The 15,393-nt window shown below is 45.9% G+C and overlaps 2 protein-coding genes and 1 long non-coding RNA gene across 5 annotated transcripts in view; 1 reads left to right on the top strand and 2 right to left on the bottom strand.

Moving 5' to 3' along the window:
* Positions 1–8,950, bottom strand: part of Rab27a (RAB27A, member RAS oncogene family) — a 55,863-nt gene extending 46,913 nt beyond the window's left edge. Inside the window, exon 1 of the mRNA XM_076926300.1 lies at positions 8,765–8,950. The gene's annotated coding sequence lies outside the window, so the exon portion shown is untranslated. The remainder of the gene's footprint in view (positions 1–8,764) is intronic.
* A 93-nt stretch (positions 8,951–9,043) lies between these two features.
* On the top strand, positions 9,044–11,986 carry LOC143439765 (uncharacterized). The gene is made up of 3 exons (XR_013107793.1): positions 9,044–9,294; positions 10,817–10,922; positions 11,557–11,986. It is a non-coding gene; the product is annotated as an uncharacterized LOC143439765 (long non-coding RNA).
* Positions 11,987–12,060: 74 nt separating this feature from the next.
* Positions 12,061–15,382, bottom strand: Pigbos1 (PIGB opposite strand 1). 3 transcript variants are annotated; one of them, XM_076926309.1, is made up of 2 exons: positions 15,222–15,382; positions 12,061–12,412 (listed from the first exon to the last, which is right to left on the bottom strand). In XM_076926309.1, the coding sequence occupies exon 2, from the start codon at positions 12,342–12,344 to the stop codon at positions 12,180–12,182; it is 165 nt and encodes a 54-aa protein (XP_076782424.1). In that variant the 5' UTR covers positions 12,345–12,412; positions 15,222–15,382; the 3' UTR covers positions 12,061–12,179. The 3 variants fall into 3 exon arrangements, with proteins under 3 accessions (XP_076782424.1, XP_076782425.1, XP_076782426.1); XM_076926310.1 differs by lacking the exon at positions 15,222–15,382 and adding an exon at positions 15,033–15,211; XM_076926311.1 differs by lacking the exon at positions 15,222–15,382 and adding an exon at positions 14,565–14,956.
* Between the last annotated feature and the right edge of the window lie 11 nt (positions 15,383–15,393).

Genomic DNA, 15,393 nt, shown 5'->3' with positions numbered 1-15,393 from the left:
CTCCCAAATGCTTCTGCCAGCCAAGCAGAATCAATGATGACACTGCCCAGTCTCGATATTTTCTTGGCTCCATGGCACAAAGCTATAGGAGGCTGCTTGGAATTCAGGAAGCACAGAGGCCAGTAGGCTGAAGACTTGAGGTGCCCACAGTCTTTGTCTGCCCAGGTCCCTGTCCCTTTTGGGGGTCACACAAATAGACATTTCAGTCAAGCCTCTTACTTGGCCACAGGGCCTACTCTTCTCATAAAAGCAACCTGGTTCTCAACAAGGACCTCACTAGTCCTCAGTAGTCCCCTGTAGAGGGCTCTCACAGCCCACTACACAGTAGCAGCAACCCTTGTAAAAATTAAAAACATGTATAGGCAACCCAGAGTGGTGGTGCGTGCCTTTAATCCCAGCACTTGGGAGGCAGAGGCAGGTGGATCTCTGCGAGTTCAAGGCCAGATGGTCTACAAATCGAGTCCAGGACACCCAGGGCTATTACACAGAGAACCCCTGCCTCAAAGCATCAAACCAAACAAAAGCCATGTAACATGTATAGGCATTGTCTTTCTTGGTGTTCTACTGGTGTGAAGAGATACTGTCATCATGGCAACTCTTAGACAGGAAATCATTTTAATTGAGGGCTGGCTTACAGTTTCAGAGGTTTGGTCTATTATCATCAGGGTGAGGAGTGTGGCCTCACCTATGGTGTCCGGAGCAGCAGCTGAGAGATCCACAGGCAAGGTGGGGGAGGGGAAGGAGTGTGAGCATCACATGGATTTTTGAAACCTCAAAGCCACCTCTAGTGACACACGTTCTCCAATAAGGCCACATCTACAATGAGACCAGGCTGGGACTATAAAAGACCCTGTCTCAGACTGACAGGCAGACACTGAAACTCCCTGGTGGGGGTAGGGGTGATGACCCCTGTTGCAAGCTGCTAGTGTGATACCTCGCAACCAATGATCAGTGGCGTGGCAAGGAAAAGCATCCCAGTGATTCCTGGCAGTGGTGGGTCTTTTGTTTTCAAGCACAGGACAAGAAATGAGTACCTTCCCCTCTCCCCAAAAATCCAAAGAGCCCCCCCCCCCACAGTCTACTTTATGTTCTCATGCAGAGCAGAGAGGCATAATGAAGGGTTAGCCTAGTTTCTAACAGGAGAAGCAAAGCCCAGAACAACCAACAGACTGTTTGACCACCCTGAGCCCTCACAGGCTCTTTCCAGAGGTTGCCCCACTGCTGAGCTCTTCCTGGCATTCCCTACTGTTCAAGTAAGATGTGGAACAAAAACTAACACAAGAAATAAAGAAACCCTGCCCACAGCTATAGATTAATATTTTTAAATTATTTTTTCCATATTCCTTTCATTGCAATATTTTTAAAGTTTTATGGAGGACCCAGGAAGCAGTTGAGTTGGTAAGGTGCTCTCCTGGCACACATGAAACCCTAGGTTCAATCTCTAGTACCACATAAATCAAGAACAGTGTCTCAGGCCTGTAATCCTAGCACTTGGGAGTGGGAGGCAGGAGGATCTGAAATTGAAGGTCCTCGTTGGCTACATAGCAAGTTCAGGCCAGTCTGAGCTATAGCAGACTCTGTCTCAGACACACACACACAATTCTTAGGTAACCTGAATAAGCAGAAGGAGGCTCACGAGTGCCAAACAAGCATGTACTAAGCGGTGTCCCCAGCCACGAGCAAGAGATTTGTATCTATGCATCTGAACAGCCTAAATTAAAGCTTTTACATCTCATTTCCCCAAGCCAGGCTAGTACTGTAAGAATTAAAGTGCTCACTCTATCATGTTTAACCAGTGACTGACGCCTTGTTTTTGCCTCTAATGATACAAATACATAGTAGATTAGTGCACGGGAACACCCAGAGGATCTGCCATGCACCCGTGTGGTTGGACAAACCTCAGCAAACAAGATAGAACAGACTTTTCTGTTTCTTGGCAACCAATTTTATTATGCTTTGACCTGGCAGCTGGAAAGGCTTAATATGAATTAACCATCCAGGTTGTGAAAAAAGACCAGGGGCTCTGAAATATGGTTTCCCTAGTGGCAAAAAAAACCCTACATTCATTTCAGGATTACCTTCCTTCCTTCCCTCCTTTCTTTAAAAAGAGACTTGGATTTGTTTTTCTCTATGTGTATGAGGGTTTTGCTTGTTTGCATGTCATGTACCACATTCATGCCCACGGAAGTAAGAAGGTACTGGATCCCCTGGAACTGGAATTATATAAACTTTTTTTAAATGTTGTTTACTTATGTGTATGAGTCTTTTGTCTGCATGTATGTATGTGTATCACATGCACTCCTGGTACCTGAGGAGATCAAAAGAGGGCATTGGATCCTCTGTGGCTGGAATTATGGATGGTTGTGAGCCATGTGGGTGGTGGAAGCCAAACCCAGGTCCTCTGGAAGAGGAAAAAATTAACACCACACCACACCCTATGCATAACTTCTTAAGGGAGACATTGTGCCATTGGTCCTGAATATTCTGGCCCCTCCTCCTAGTCTGTGTAACTTGGACTTAGCCTCTGTAGGTGGGGATCTCCTTAACTATGAAAGACTAAGGTAAAACCAATGCTCTCTTGCTTCTAGCTCTGGAGCCATTAACAGATTCTCTCCATCACCTTGGAGACACACCTTGGAGCTCAGCCGTTCTTTGGATTATATCACACACTTTCCTATGTACAAGCATGACCTCTTACTAAAGCTGTTTATATTTGGATTTTGGAATAAGGCATGATGGTGCACACTGCCAATAAGGAGTCAAGAGTCAGGGAAATCAAGAACTAGCTTGGGCTACATCTCAAGACTCTGATTCAAAAGAAAAAAAATAAAGACAGATTGAAAATTTAATCATTTCTATTTGATAAATTTGAAACCCCATCCTCAAATGAGAATTTCATACAGGCATGGTAATACACACCTGTAATCCTAGCATAAATCAGACACTCAGAAGTTCAAGGGCATCCTCAGCTACATAGAGTTCCAGCCTAGCCGGCATACATGAGATCTAATTAGACAAGGAAGGAAGGAAGGAAGGAAGGAAGGAAGGAAGGAAGGAAGGGGAGGGGAGGGGAGGGGAGGGGAGGGGAGGGGAGGGGAGGGGAGGGGAGGGGGGAGGAAGGAAGGGAGGAAAAAGAAAGGGAGGGAGGGAGGGAGGGAGGGAGGGAAAGAGGGAGGGAGAGAGAGGAGAAAGAAAAAAGAGAAAGAAGAAAGAGGGGGAAGGGGAAAGGGAGAGAGAGACAGTGAGAGAGAGAGACAGAGAGAGAGAGAGAGAGAGAGACAGAGAGAGAAGGGGACAGGAGGGGAGGGGAAAATTCCCATCCCCTTTAGGCAAGGCATTCTATTTTAATTGACAATAAATAAAATGTGTTAATGGATCCCAAATCATACAAGAACAATGAGCTGAGTCCCCACACGGGATGGCTTGCGCTCACTATTCCTGTCCCTCACCCCATCACATCAGGTTCACTAAAAGCTTTTATCTTGGTCTCCAGTGTCTGCTCTCAGGCTAATCAGCTTAGGGGAAGCCAGATCATCAACTCAAATTTCCTGATCACCAGGTGGAGGAACAAACAGAGTTCAAGCAAATCTCAGGAGGCCCAGAAAGAGAACGTTTTTGCTTTTGTAGGGAAGCATTACGTCCTCAGGAGCCAATCATATTCTTAACAGGGGCAAGAAGGCTTTCTTCTTGGGGGCTCAGGCTTTAAGTTGCAAGCGTTGTTCTGTCCTTCAGAAACATCAAACCTATTCTATTTCATTTGGAAAATATGTTTTCTGTGTGTGTAACTACTGCATATATATGCTAAAATAATTCTTTCCTATTTCATAGTGAATATAGATAAGACACATTCCAATATAAGTCTTAATAACAAAGGAAGAAGGTAAATTCAATTGAAAAAATCCCATATATAAGCTGGAGAAATGGCTAAGTGGTTAAGAAAGACTGTTCCTCTTTTTTGTTGTTGTTTTTGTTTTTGTTTTTGTTTTTCAAGACAGGGTTTCTCTGTGTAGCCCTGGCTGTCCTGGAACTCTGTAGACCAGGCTGGCCTCGAACTTAGAAATCCGCCTGCCTCTGCCTCCCAAGTGCTGGGATTAAAGGTGTGCACCACCACTGCCTGATGAAAGACTGTTCCTAAAGAGGACCCAAGTTCAGTTCCCAGGTGTGTGTGTGTGTGTGTGTGTGCGCGCGCACGCTCATTCAGTGGGAAGCCCCATTCAGTAGGAGGCAGTAGGGGTAAGGTGGTTATAAAGATGCCTACTAAGAAAGTATGAACTTCAGAGGCAGGGGGATTTCTGAGTTCAAGGCCAACCTGGTCTACAGAGTGAGTTCCAGGACAGCCAGGACTACACAGAGAAACCCTGTCTTTAAAAAAAAAAAAAAGAAAGAAAGAAAGAAAGAAAGAAAGAAAGAAAGAAAGAAAGAAAAGAAAAAAAGAAGAAAGTAGGGACTTAATTGTTGCTTCTCAACCTCTGGGTCTCAACCCCATAGGAGAGTCAGATGATCTTTCACAGGGTTTGCCTAAGACAATTGGAAAACACAAGCATCTTGTATTATAATTCACTACAGTATCAAGATAACTTTTTTTTTTTTTGAGACAGGGTTTCTCTGTGTAGCCCTGGCTGTCCTGTCAAGATTACTTATGAAGTAGCAATGAAAATAATTTTATGGTTGGGATCACCACAACATGAGGAACTGTATTAAAAGCTGGAAGCACTAGGGAGGTCGAGAACCGTTAGACTAGATGGATGGTCCTGGAGTTTTAGCCAGTAACTTAAGTGCACATTCAGCCACAGTCTTACACTTGATTTTGCCTCTGACTCCTTACAAAATAAGATTCAAAATGAGCCAGAGTGGTAGAGTGGTACTCTGTTTCCAGGCTGATAGGATCTAATCAAGGATGGGCTGGGGGAGTGGCTCAGTGAATGGGAGAGCACTTGCCTAGCATACGCCAGGCCCCGAGTTCAAGCCCAAGAATGAAAGGGTGTAGTCATGGAAATGGGCCAAGACACATAAAAACAGCTGACAACTGAAAGTAATTACACAATTAGGTGCCAACAGTTGGCCATTTCTGTTAAAAGGCACAGAAAGATCCATTTGTTAGAGTGCAAAATATTCATGAAGAAATTAATGTCCATTTCCTTCAATTTCCAAGAACTCCAGTCTTGCCCTAGACTAACATGAGGCCAGAAGACAGATCAGCTACTGAACAGCCCTGCCTAGTTTCCTCAGTGCCAGGGCAGAGGGCTGCCTGCTGCCACCATCACAAGACAGGTGGGGGAGTGTGGAAGGAACGGTGAGGGAAAAAACCAGCAGAGCCATTACTATTCGGCCTTCTGTCCTTTATAAGCTTGTTGTGCAGGCTGGCCTGGAATTCCCTAGGTAGCCAAGGATAACCCTGAATTTCTGATCCTCCTGCCTTAGTGCCCTAAGAGGGTATCAGGGCCCCTGGAATTGGAGTTATGGGTGGTTGTGAGCTACCATGTGGGTCCTGGGAATTGTTCCTTGTCCTCTGAATGCTCCTAAGTGCTGAGCCATCTCTCCAGCCCCTTAATAATAACAACTTAATAACCCCGAGTGCAATGGACACAATAGTGACTGAGCCTGATCCCTGGCCCTCACAGTGGGTGCTCCTCGGTGCTGATCCCAGCACTACAAAGGGAAGAGGACAGGTAGAGGAGCAGGACAAAGTGGGGTTGCTATTTCAAATGGGGTGTCACATCAGTAAGAGGGCCTGTCTACGACAAGTGAGAACAGTGAAGAGCGTTGGAGGCAAAGTAATGGCAACCAGGAGGTCCTGAATCATGGGAACCGAGCAAGCAAGAATGCTGGCATCTCGGAGTTTCAGCTGCCACAACAAAAGCTTTGTTTTTCTCTTTCCTTCTTCCTTCCTTCCTTCCTTCCTTCCTTTTCCTCCTCTTCTTCCTCTTCTCTCCTTCTTCTCCTCTTCCTCCTCTTCCTCCTCTTCCTCCTCTTCTCTTTCTTCTTTTCTCTTTTGACAGAGTTTCTCTGTATAACCCTAGCTGTCCTAGAATTAGCTCCGTTAACTTGGCTGGCCTGAACTCACAGAGATCTATCTGCCTGCCTCTGACCCATGAGTGCTAGGATTAAAAGTATATGCCATTATCTTTCTCATTCTTACACAAAAGTAGAATTCAGAGTAAGTATATGTGTATGTGTGTGTATACAGGTGATCTCTGTGCTGAGGGAAGATTATAGAGATGTAAACAAGGTTGGAGCGAGTGGTGGCATAGCGGCTTAGGCGCTGGCCTGCAGAGGGCGACCCTGCGCCCTTTGCTCTCTCTCTCTCTCCCCGTTCAAATCCCACTTTCCCTGTGTGACTCTGCCTGAGTCTCATGGGGAAAAAAAAAAGGTTGGAAGTGCTTTAAGGGACTTTGGCAGGAACTGAGCTAGAGAAGGTAGTAGGAATGGGTGCAAACAGTAGAGAAATGGTTATTATAGCAGATGTGATCATGGCCAGGTATAGGGCACATCTGTAATCCCATTCCGGGGGCTAAGGCCTAGACTACACACTAGGCTATACAAGCTATCCTGGGATACATAATGGAGCCGTGTTTCAACTACCACACCCTTCTCCACCCCACCCCCCAAAAATGAGTAAGCAAGATATCTCAGTACTTACCAGCAAGCCACACAACCTGAGTTAAATCCCTGGACCCACATGGTGGAAGAAAAGAGCTGACTCCTGTAAGTTGTTCCCTGACCTACCATACATATCATACATACACAAATGATAAATAAATGTAGCATTTACAAAGGATCTATTTTTATTTCATGTGTATGCATATTTTGCCTACACGTATGTACATACAGCACATGTGTGTAGTGCTTTCAGAGGCCCGAGAAGGGAATCCAGTCCCCTGGAACTGAAATTACTAAGTGTTAATGAGCTGCCATGTGGGTGCTGGGAACTAAACCCAGGTCCTCTGCAGAGGCAGCAAGTGCTCCTAGTCACTAAACCAGCTCATTCAGTGAATGTAAATTCTACACAGTTTATTAATTTTTAAGCGTGTGTGTGTGTGTTTGGTTTTGTGCACATTAGTGCAATACTGGCAGTGTCCAGAAGAAAGCACTTGATTCTCTGAAGTCAGAGTTACAGACAGTTGTGAGTTTCTGGATGTGGGTGCTAGGAACCAAGCCTCCGTCCTCAGGAAGAGCAGTGTGTGCTCTAAATTACAGAGCCATTTCTCCAGCCACTTAAAAAGTTTTTAAACCAAAATAATATTTAGTTATACTCAAGTTAAATTCAATAAAATGTGTTCAGGCTGGGCAAGAGACGTGGATGAATGAAGAGAATTGAGGGTGATTCTGGAGTGTTTAATCTAGGATTCTCTAAGAATGGAATTTCTTTACTAAGAAGGGGAAAACAGGTATCGGGAAAGGAAGTTAAATCTGGTTCCCAAAGACGGCTTCCCACTTCAAAATGCCTGTGTGTGCTCTAAAGCCAAGGCAACAGGACTGAGAAGCTGGCCATAAATTCCACACAGAGATACAAGGGACTTTGCAATCTTAAAAGTTAAAAGGCACTGGGGGGGGGGGGGGGGTTGCAAAGTTGAAGGCCTGGCACTCCCTGATTTAAACACTTCATGGGCTAAATAATCCAGACATCTCTTTGGAGGCAGAGGCAGGTAGATCTCTGTGAGTTCAAGATCAGCCTGGTCTACATAGTGAATCTCAGGTCAGCCAGAGCTACACAGCGAGGCCTCCATTTCAAAAACAAAAAGACTAATTTGATGGCTAGTGATGGAGGAAGACACTTAACATTGACTTCTGTGCTCTACACACACATGTATGGGCCTGTACGTGGACACACACACACACACACACACACACACACGTCAGAAATAAACAACAAAAAAATTAAGACCCATTATGGAGAGGAAACGAGATAGTGTTGAGGGCAGGAAGACCAAGGTAAAATAAGAGCAGTTCCCATTCTGGTGTGCGCTCAGCACTGCTCCCCCACCCCACCCCCACTCCCACCCCCAGGCCTCCCTTTCTTTTTGCTGGTGGTGTTTGTTTTTTGAGTCTCCGGTAACCCGGGCTGGTCTCAAGCTCACTATGTAGCAAAGGCTGACCTTGAACCCGGGATCCTTCTCTGTCCACATTCCAAATGCAGGGATTCCCTTTCCCATGCCGGTTTCACTCTACAGAGAGCTTTAAAGAAACGAATATGCAATGTCTCCTGCCTTCCTCACGCGGCTGGGCTAAACAGCTAAGGCAGAACAGCTGTTAGCCCTTGGGCTTGAAAGAGACGCCTACTCCAGACAACAGCAAGGTGCAAAGGCCAGGGGGCTGCTGAGACGCCTCAAGATCTACATTTCAGAGTTGGCTTTCCAAATCGGTACCCAGCTACTGGGCCAGGGACCCGGTCCTGGAAAAATATGTCATCGCATCAATTCTACCTCCGATAGGGTGACTACTCTTAAGACCAGGCTGACCAGCTGGATTCTCTGAATGACAGGAAAGGGGAGAGCCCTTTCTCGCTTGCAAGCAGAAGGGCTCTAAAGACTTTTAAAGTCAAAACCCAAGCGAGGGAAGACGAGAGGGGTGGGCAGACTTATCGTCCCCCCCCCTCATTAAAGGGACTCTGGCATCTAGATACCACCTGGGATAACCTTGGACCCCAGACCCCGGAACTCCAGAGAACCAGCATCCCTTCCGAAGATCTGTCCCCTGTCCCTGGTAGCCTCAGGGCCGGCTTGCTCGCCTGCAACCTGCAACGCTCAGGACGCAGAGTGCTCACCCGGTTTGGTGCTCGGTCCGGTGCTGTCCCCGCGGTGTTGCTGCAGTGCTAGATTCCCAACGTGCTGCGTCCCCACCGCGCTCTACCCCTGAGGTACTCCCTTCCAAACGGAGCTGAGGACCCCGAGCGACTGGCCTTTTTTGGGTGCTTGGCGCTATTTTCCGTCCGGCCCCACATCACTTCCCGTAGAGGAGAGCGCGGTGGGGGCGGGCCCTAAGAGGCTTCTACCTCCGCCCCCTGTCACCTGCCCGCAAGCCCCCAGCCACCGAAACAACTGCTCTCCGCGCCTCTGGCACGGAACGGGTCTCCTCGCCCCTTCTGTAAGGTGTGAGAACCACAGGGGGTGGTTTTCGTTGAGACCAAGAGTGCCTAGCACGAAGAGCACAAATTGCCTCAGGATCCGGGGAAAGCGAGGCGTACCCTGGGGACTCCAAAGGTCTGTCCTGAAAGCTTTTCATGGCTGTGCATCCTCGCTGAAGACAGCCTGGGCATGGACTGGGGGTTCCTGGACCCGACAACGAGAAAAATAGGTATGATTCAGTCAGAAGAAAATAAACACCATTCTGGAAGGCAATGGCTAGCAGAGTCCACACGCACACAAATCCACCTCGGATTACACTCACTCTGAAGTCCTAAAAAACTGTTAGGGCAGTTAATGCACAGTAAGAGGGAAATTAAGGGGTGGTATAACACACTAAGACCCGCCAGGGTTAGGAGCATCCTATGAACCTCTGCTGCCTCCTAGTGGCCTCCCACCGATGCCTAGGGTATTCTGTAAGCAGTTGGGTCTCAACCTGGGGATGGATGACATTATTAGCCAAATCCATCCAAAGGTGGTTCTGATCCTAACACTGGCCTTTGGGCCTGCCCCGTTGCTTTCAGAATTCCACTTCCAAGACAAGCAAAATGCTGAGAAGCTTGGGGTAAGCTTCCGTCACTCAGCCCTACGCTCTGCCACCACAAACTCCAGCTGTCCAGCTGTCCCATCCACCTGCCCAACCAATCACCCCCCACTCCAGGTTGTAGCTACTGGGACCACACCACAGTGCAGTCAGTTTCTCAACTATGTCCAAGGAGCTTTCTGTGTATGGCAGCTACTGGAGTCACCCACGTTTCTGTAAAGCAATCCTAATAAACTGGACCTGAACAGAATATTTCCTATTGTTTTAACAAGAGTTAAGAGAAATAGCCTCCCCAGGAAAAGCAAGGCAACCATCTTCCTTCAGGCACTAGCTCTTAAGGAGCTGTCACTTTTTAATAACATCACACTGGGGACCATGCTTCCTACACACAAGCTTTTGGAGGTGAAGGTATATGAACTATATTGGGGACCAACATTGTCACTGGCAATGGTTGGTACCTCTGATCCTCCTGCTTCCTCCTGAGTGCTGGGATTACACAACTGCATCACTTCACCAAGAGTGTGAGATGCTGGTCCTGAGACCGAGGGCTTCAGCTATGCTCTGAGACTTGACTATGCATCTGGTTCCAACAAATGATGAAAAAAATGTTCCACACCCATTTGCTATACCTGAGCAGAAGCACACAATTCCAAGACCTGAGTATGTCTCTATGTCTGTCTCTCCCTTGTCATACCCCAGATAAAGCCTGTTTCATGGGCCCGGATCCCAGAATGAAAACATTACACATAATAGAATCCTAGTTTTCAAAGAGCTTCTGTCAAGTGGGATCTTGGTATCTGAATTACAATTTTCAAACTAGTTATGGTGGTACACAAATTCAACCCAAGCACTTGGAAGGCTGATGCAAGATGACAAGTTTGATGCCAGCTTGAGCTACATTGTGAGTTTAAGGCCTTCACGGATTACATGACAAGGAAAAGATAAAAGCCGACCCTGATGGCACTGGCCTGTGGTTCCGGGTACTCTAGAGAATAAGGAAGGATAATCACAAGTTCAAGTCCTGTCTGGGGTACTGGGTGAAGTCAGTGTGAGCCTGGGCAACTCAGTGACATTTAAAATTCAAAAAGTGAGCGCTGGAGAGAAGGCTCCGTGACCAGAACACTTACTACTCTTTCACTTACTCTTTCAGAGGATGGAGGATTAGCTCAGCACCTACAGGACATCTCACAACCATCTCTAAACCCAGGGGATCAAGTCTCCTCTTCTGACCTTCACAGACACCAAACATGTATATGGTACATATACATATGTACAGGCAAACACTTGTACATGTAAAATTTTAAAAATAAAGCCTTTAAAGATTTTAGAAAGTGGGGCTGGAGAGATGGGTCAGTGGTTAGAGCACTGACTGCTCTTCCAGAGGTCCTGAGTTCAGTTCCCAGCAACCACATGGTGGCTCACAGCCATCTGTAATGGGATCTGATGCCCTTTTCTGGTGTGTCTGAAGACAGCGACAGTGTACATACAATAAAATTTTTTAAAAAGATTTTAGAAAGCAAAAAGAAAGCTGGGGGCACAGGTCAGTGATATAGCATCAGGGAGCCCTGGGTTCAGTTTCTAAAACTGGAAAAATGTAACATGACAAACCTCTCACATTTGTGTGGCTTTACTGAACAAGAAAGAGGGAATTAAAAATTATTTTATGTATATGGATGTTTTGTCTGCATGTACATCTACCTGCGCACTAGGAGACCACCAGATCCCATGGGACTACAGTTGTGAGCCATCAACTGGGTGCTGGGAATTGAACTCAGGACTTCTGAAAGAGAAGCCAGTGCTCTTAACTGCTGAGCCATTTCTCTATCTCAGAAAAGGGGAATCTTAAAAGTACACACTAAATTGTTAAACATGCTAAATTAATTTATGCAGTAGGAAACTGCTGCCCCACCCTGAAAAGAAGACAAACACATAAGTGAACACTAAAGTGGAACACCTTGGGGCTAGAGAGAGGCGGCGCAACACTTAAGAACACCTTGCTCTTGCCGAGGACCTGGATTCAGTTCCTAGGACCCACACAGCAGCTCACAGACATCTGTGACTCCAGCTCTCGGAGACAACTTTGGCCTCGCACGCACTTGCACTCAGGTACGTAATTCACAAGAAGTGCACACTCAATTATATATAACTTAAAAGTATTTTTTTAAATGAAGCATCTTATTTTGAGCTAGATATGGTGATACTCTGTAATCCCAACACCAGTGGCAGGATTGCATGTTTGAGGCCAGCCTGGGCTACAGAGACAGATCCTGTCTATAAAACAAATGCCAGTAAGCTAAGGTTGGAAGGCTTAGAGCTTGAGGCCAGCCTGACCTACATAGTGAGTTCTTGCCCTGAGACAAACCAATAAAGAACTACTTTTATAAATAACTTAGATCCATTACCCATGATTTGTTTATTTAAAACAAACCTAAATTTTTACTAGATTAATTAGTAGTCCATGTGTTATTTCAACATTATTTTAAGCGATGTCTACAATTTCAGTTTATACAGAATTAGCTCCTTTTTTCTTCTGATTCTTGCAACAATTTCACCTTTTCTTTTAATTCCTTCTGATCTCTGGAATATTGTTCAAATATTGGCTGATAAATATACATCCCTCCAGCAATTCCAAGGACGACAGCAAAGAGCAGTTGTGGAAGCGGCAATCTCCCGAGCATTGCGGCGGCGGCGAGTACCACACAAGCTGAAGGTGGCTACGCTCCACAGGCAGCAAACCTCTTCAGACCTGTTTCCAAGGAAAGGGGACAGAAAAAATGGACCACTTAGTACAGCAGCCTTTTAGTAACAATTTTGTTTTAAATTATTGGGGTATGGGAAGATGTGTGCGCCTGAGTGCAGGAGCCTGTGGAGGCCGGAAAGTGTCAGGGGCCCTGGAGCAGATGTTCCAGGCAGCTGTAATCTACCACAGGTGCTGGGAACTGAACTCAGGTCCTCTCCAACAGCACTTCACTCTTAACTCCGGGGCCATGTCTCCAGCCCCACAACTGCCCTTCAGAAAATCTGTTACTACTTTCCTGTGGCATGAAAGTCTTTGTACTATTTAAGGATCACTAACTAATAGATACAAATACATAGGGGCTGCATGACAGCACATAGGCTTGCTATGAATATTTTCTAAAATTTCAATTTAGTTGTCAGTAGTTAAAAATCATATTTTATGTTAAAGTTGATATTTCTTCCAGGCATGGTAGCATACGCTCATATTCCCAACACTTGGGTCCAGGCAAGAGGGTCAGAAACTAGAGGCCGCCCATCAGCTGCGCTGCCAGTATGAGGCCAGTCTGGATTCCACACATAACAGGTCTCAAACAAAGAACCAAACAAGTCAACAAAACCCTAAAAAGGAACCTGTAGGGAACGCAAGTTGGAGGTGCTGTGAGATGGAGATGCATCCTCTCCTATTACAGAACGTTCCCAGTGAGTGACTGTGTGTGTGTGCCTGTTTGTTCTGGTTGTCTACGACAGGCAGGCTGCTCTACATTACAACTCTGCCTTCACCTCCCCAGCGCTGGGATGACAGCCATGTGCCACTAACATGGCTGCTGGACATCTTCTCAGTGTGTTTAAACTAGTAACTTCCAAAATGGCAAAAGGAGGGAAAGGGATGGCCTACGACCTTTCTAGTCATTCAATACTTTTTATTCCAAAAGGAGCCCGGAAGGAGCCCAGAAGTGAGTGTCCCCGTTTAAACTTCATCTAAAGAATAACAGAGAGAGCGGACAAGTGATGTCACCATTTCTTCTGCAGTAGCCTTATTTTTTAAGCAAGCTGTATGACAAAAATGATTTTTAACAGGCTATAAAACTTTACTGCGCCAGGTGTGGTGGCGCAGGATTTTAATCCCAGCACCAGGTGTGGGGTAGATGCAGGGAGAGCTCTGTGAGTTTGAGGCCAGCCTGGTCTACAGAGTGAGTTTCAAGGCAGCCAAGAATATATAGTAAGACCCTATCTCAAAAAAAGCAACAAACAAACAACAATAACAAAAAACTATGCTGAGTTCTTTTGATATTTTAGGTGAACTCAAATACAAGTCATTTGGATACCTTCTTTGAGAATAAGAGGGGGGAAAGGAGATTTTGCTTCTTGTTCCAACAACTGAAAATAGTAGAAAGTGACAAATAAACATAGCACTTTTTAGTAAACAGAGCTGCTTGTCAACCCCCTCAACATCTGGGTCAGATGCTGTGCATGAGGAGAGCAGAGTGAAGGGGTGCATGTTTTCTGGACTACGGCATGGATTCTTAATCCAAGCCCCAGGTCAGAAAAATCAGCAGCAGCTCCTGTACTGTAAGTAGCTTGCCCTGGATTATACAGTTGACCACACAGATGACAATTTTATCAATCTCACTTTGGTTAAATAGCTAAGAATTTTAAAACAAACAAGAAGGTACAAAAGCCAGAGACCATTTAGAACTGTAGAGTGTTGTTGTTGCACTTTTGTTTTTTAAAATCTGAGTCTTTTGAACCTGTTTTCTCAGCAGGACTTTTTTTTTCCATGAAAAGCTATTCCCAGGGCAAACGGGAAAAAAAACAAAAAACAAACAAACAAAAAAAAAAAAAACACTTTTGTTCAACATTCTAAATGACTAGTCGACTGATTAGAACTATGTAGAGCCAGAAAGCTGCAGGCTCCAAGCCAAATTACCATGGACTGCTTTTAGTCCCCTAATCATTTTTTCACCTATCTGTGTGTGAACAAACACCTTTATAACTAATGGATAAAATCCTGGGATGCAGTAACAGGCCCCTCCCTTCCACCAACCCAAAGGCTAAGACTGTTATCAGAGGGCATCTGAGACCTGAAGCACAGACTTCCCCCACTTTATTGTATAACCACTACTGATATTTCCACCAAGGCATTTAAAAAAAAAATTTACTTTATCTGAGTGTTCGCCTTCATGAATGTATCTGCAGCAGCATGCTTGCCTGGTACCCTCGGAGAGATGGGGCCAGTGTATGGGTCCTGGGAATCAAACCAGGGTATTCTGCAAATGCAGTCGGTGTTTTAAGCCCTGAATCATTTCTTAAGCCCCCACCAACTAATTTTTTAAATGCCTTGATTGCTGGTCATGGTGGCACATGCTTTTGATCCCAACACTCATGAGACAGAGGCAGGAGTTTGAGGCCAGCCTGGTCTATAGAGCAAGTTTCAGGCCACCCAGGGTTATTATATAAGAATGTGGCCCTGTCACAAAGATAAAGGGGGCAGAGTGTGGTGGCTCACGCTTTAAATCCCAACACTCATGAGGCAGAGACAGTAGTTCTTCCGAGTTCAAGCCCAGTCTAATCTACATAGTGAGATCGACTCAAGAAAATAACAAGTTGATGAGAAAGTAGATAATTACGGCTAGAGAAATCCACTGGGGTGGTGAAAAACAGATAATAAAAATTCGCTGAGTTATAATTTTTTTCCTGTCATTGTAAGAACCGTGATGAAACTTTCCACGCGAGGACGTGGCATGAGGGGTGAGCACCGTGGTCACCCGGGAGGGAGCTGGTTCTCAGCGATGCGCTGCCTCTCTCTGCTCTGTTACCTCCAAGCGCCTCCTCGGCGGGCGCTGTGCGAGGTGTGTCAGGCGCAGTAAAGCATCCAGGGTCTTTATTTTTGTCTTTTTCAGCATTGAACCCTAGTCAGGCAGGTTTGCTCCTGACCCGGCCGGAGACTCAGCCGCTTCCGGTAGCACTTCCTGCTGCGGTTGTGCCAGA

The sequence above is a fragment of the Arvicanthis niloticus genome, chromosome 27 (genome assembly GCF_011762505.2).
Source record: "Arvicanthis niloticus isolate mArvNil1 chromosome 27, mArvNil1.pat.X, whole genome shotgun sequence".
Classification (NCBI taxonomy): domain Eukaryota; kingdom Metazoa; phylum Chordata; class Mammalia; order Rodentia; family Muridae; genus Arvicanthis; species Arvicanthis niloticus.
This window is presented reverse-complemented; position numbering and strand designations above follow the sequence as displayed.